The 2742-nt window shown below is 36.3% G+C and overlaps 1 protein-coding gene across 1 annotated transcript; it reads left to right on the top strand.

The window, feature by feature from the left end:
* Positions 1 to 1134: 1134 nt before the first annotated feature.
* On the top strand, positions 1135 to 1750 carry LOC135957223 (sericin-1-like; the record flags this gene model as incomplete). The annotated part of the gene is made up of 2 exons (XM_065507927.1): positions 1135 to 1480; positions 1518 to 1750. Coding segments are annotated over 2 exons (579 nt in total), but the record flags the coding sequence as incomplete, so codon positions are not given.
* Positions 1751 to 2742: the final 992 nt, after the last annotated feature.

Genomic DNA, 2742 nt, shown 5'->3' with positions numbered 1-2742 from the left:
CATAATCTTCAAGCATTCGTACCTTAAAATTTATGACATTGTATTATTGACAATATTTTATTCTTTTAGAACAGTAGTACACAAATTTCATATTTACTTTAATTTAACAATATTAAACCCATTCAAGCTAGTTGATTATTTTCTACAGAACTTCTCCATTCTCCATTAATACTTTCTTTAATCTCCCACTATCAGCATAACTTTTTCTTACACAAGTCTTAAATTAAATAACTGCAATAAAATATTTTATAATTTACAATCAATTAAATGCTAAAGAAACTCCAATATTTACCCCTATAACAAAAAAATATTCTTGCAAACATAAATTGATTGGCAAGTCATTAACCTTATCATTCATTGAGAAAAAAACCAACTTTTAACACGTTTTTTTGCAAGCACCAAGAATGTTTAATAATAAACGATTATTTTTAGCTGCCACAATTTTAGTATATAAAACAAACCGAGAACAGAAAAAAAATTATTAATTAATTAGGTCAGCTAAAATAAACACAACAAATAAATTGTAAACACACCAGAAACAAAACCAAATAAATATGACACCAAAAATATTTGTAGTCATATTTTTACTGGCCACTGAATTCGGTTACATACAAAGTCAACAACAAAATATTCAAGGTTTTCAAGGTTTCCCATTGTGGCGTAAAAATGCTGATGTAGTGCTGAAAATGAAAGAAATGGAAACTAAATTTACTAAGGAATTTTTGCCAGTGATGAAGGGTGCCATGCCAATAGAGGAGGAGGATGAAGCTTCGTCGGAGGAAGTAGTGGAAATGGAAAGTAATGAAGAGCAAATGGAAACGAATAAGCTGAAAAGGGAAATAGGTGAGCTATGGTTAACACTTTGATATTGAAGTGATATTCCGATATGACTTTAATTGTAAACTGTTCTAGTTCAGGATCTAGTTAAGGTTCTAGTTCTGGTTCTAGTTAAGGTTCTAGTTCTGTTCTAGTTCAGGCTCTAGTTCAGGTTCTAGTTCAGGCTCTAGTTCAGGCTCTAGTTCACTTTCTAGTTCAGGTTCTAATTCAGATTTCTAGTTCTAGTTCAGGTACTAGTTCAGGTTCTAGTTCAGGTTCTAGTTCCGGTTCTAGTTCTGTTCTAGTTCAGGATCTAGTTCAGGTTCTACTTCAGGTTCTAGTTCTGGTTCTAGTTCAGGTTCTAGTTCAGGCTCTAGTTTAGGTTCTAGTTCTGGTTCTAGTTCAGGTTCTAGATCCGGTTCTAGTTCTGGTTCTAGTTCTGGTTCTAGTTCAGGATCTAGTTCAGGTTCTAGTTCTAGATCCGGTTCTAGTTCTGGTTCTAGTTCAGGCTCTAGTTCTGGTTCTAATTCAGGTTCTAGTTCAGGCTCTAGTTCAGGTTCTAGTTCTAGATCCGGTTCTAGTTCTGGTTCTAGTTCAGGCTCTAGTTCAGGCTCTAGTTTAGGTTCTAGTTCAGGTTCTAGTTCAGGCTCTAGTTCACTTTCTAGTTCAGGTTCTAATTCAGATTTCTAGTTCTAGTTCAGGTACTAGTTCAGGTTCTAGTTCAGGTTCTAGTTCTGGTTCTAGTTCTGGTTCTAGTTCAGGATCTAGTTCAGGTTCTAGTTCTAGATCCGGTTCTAGTTCTGGTTCTACTTCAGGCTCTAGTTCTGGTTCTAATTCAGGTTCTAGTTCAGGCTCTAGTTCAGGTTCTAGTTCAGGTTCTAGTTCAGGATCTAGTTCTAGTTCAGGCTCCAGTTCTGGTTCTAGTTCTAGTTCTGGTTCTGGTTCTAGTTCTGTTCTAGTTCTGTTCTAGTTCAGGTTCTAGTTCAGGTTCTAGTTCAGGTTCTAGTTCAGGATCTAGTTCAGGATCTAGTTCAGGTTCTAGTTCAGGTTCTAGATCCGGTTCTACTTCAGGTTCTAGTTCAGGTTCTAGTTCTGGTTCTAGTTCTGTTCTAGTTCAGGTTCTAGTTCAGGTTCTAGTTCAGGCTCTAGTTCAGGATCTAGTTCAGGTTCTGGTTCTAGTTCAGGTTTTAGTTCAGGCTCTAGTTCAGGTTCTAGTTCAGGTTCTAGATCCGGTTCTAGTTCTGTTCTAGTTCTGTTCTAGTTCTGTTCTAGTTCTGTTCTAGTTCTGTTCTAGTTCTGTTCTAGTTCTGTTCTAGTTCTGTTCTAGTTCTGTTCTAGTTCTGTTCTAGTTCTGTTCTAGTTCTGTTCTAGTTCTGTTCTAGTTCTGTTCTAGTTCTGTTCTAGTTCTGTTCTAGTTCTGTTCTAGTTCTGTTCTAGTTCTGTTCTAGTTCTGTTCTAGTTCTGTTCTAGTTCTGTTCTAGTTCTGTTCTAGTTCTGTTCTAGTTCTGTTCTAGTTCTGTTCTAGTTCTGTTCTAGTTCTGTTCTAGTTCTGTTTTAGTTCTGTTCTAGTTCTGTTCTAGTTCTGTTCTAGTTCTGTTCTAGTTCTGTTCTAGTTCTGTTCTAGTTCTGTTCTAGTTCTGTTCTAGTTCTGTTCTAGTTCTGTTCTAGTTCTGTTCTAGTTCTGTTCTAGTTCTGTTCTAGTTCTGTTCTAGTTCTGTTCTAGTTCTGTTCTAGTTCTGTTCTAGTTCTGTTCTAGTTCTGTTCTGTTCTAGTTCTGTTCTAGTTCTGTTCTAGTTCTGTTCTAGTTCTGTTCTAGTTCTGTTCTAGTTCTGTTCTAGTTCTGTTCTAGTTCTGTTCTAGTTCTGTTCTAGTTCTGTTCTAGCTCTGTTCTAGTTCTGTTCTAGTTCTGTTCTAGTTCTGTTCTAG

This window comes from Calliphora vicina, chromosome 4 (genome assembly GCF_958450345.1).
Source record: "Calliphora vicina chromosome 4, idCalVici1.1, whole genome shotgun sequence".
NCBI lineage: Eukaryota > Metazoa > Arthropoda > Insecta > Diptera > Calliphoridae > Calliphora > Calliphora vicina.
The sequence above is the reverse complement of the archived record's forward strand: the minus strand, read 5'-3'. Positions and strand labels throughout refer to the sequence as shown.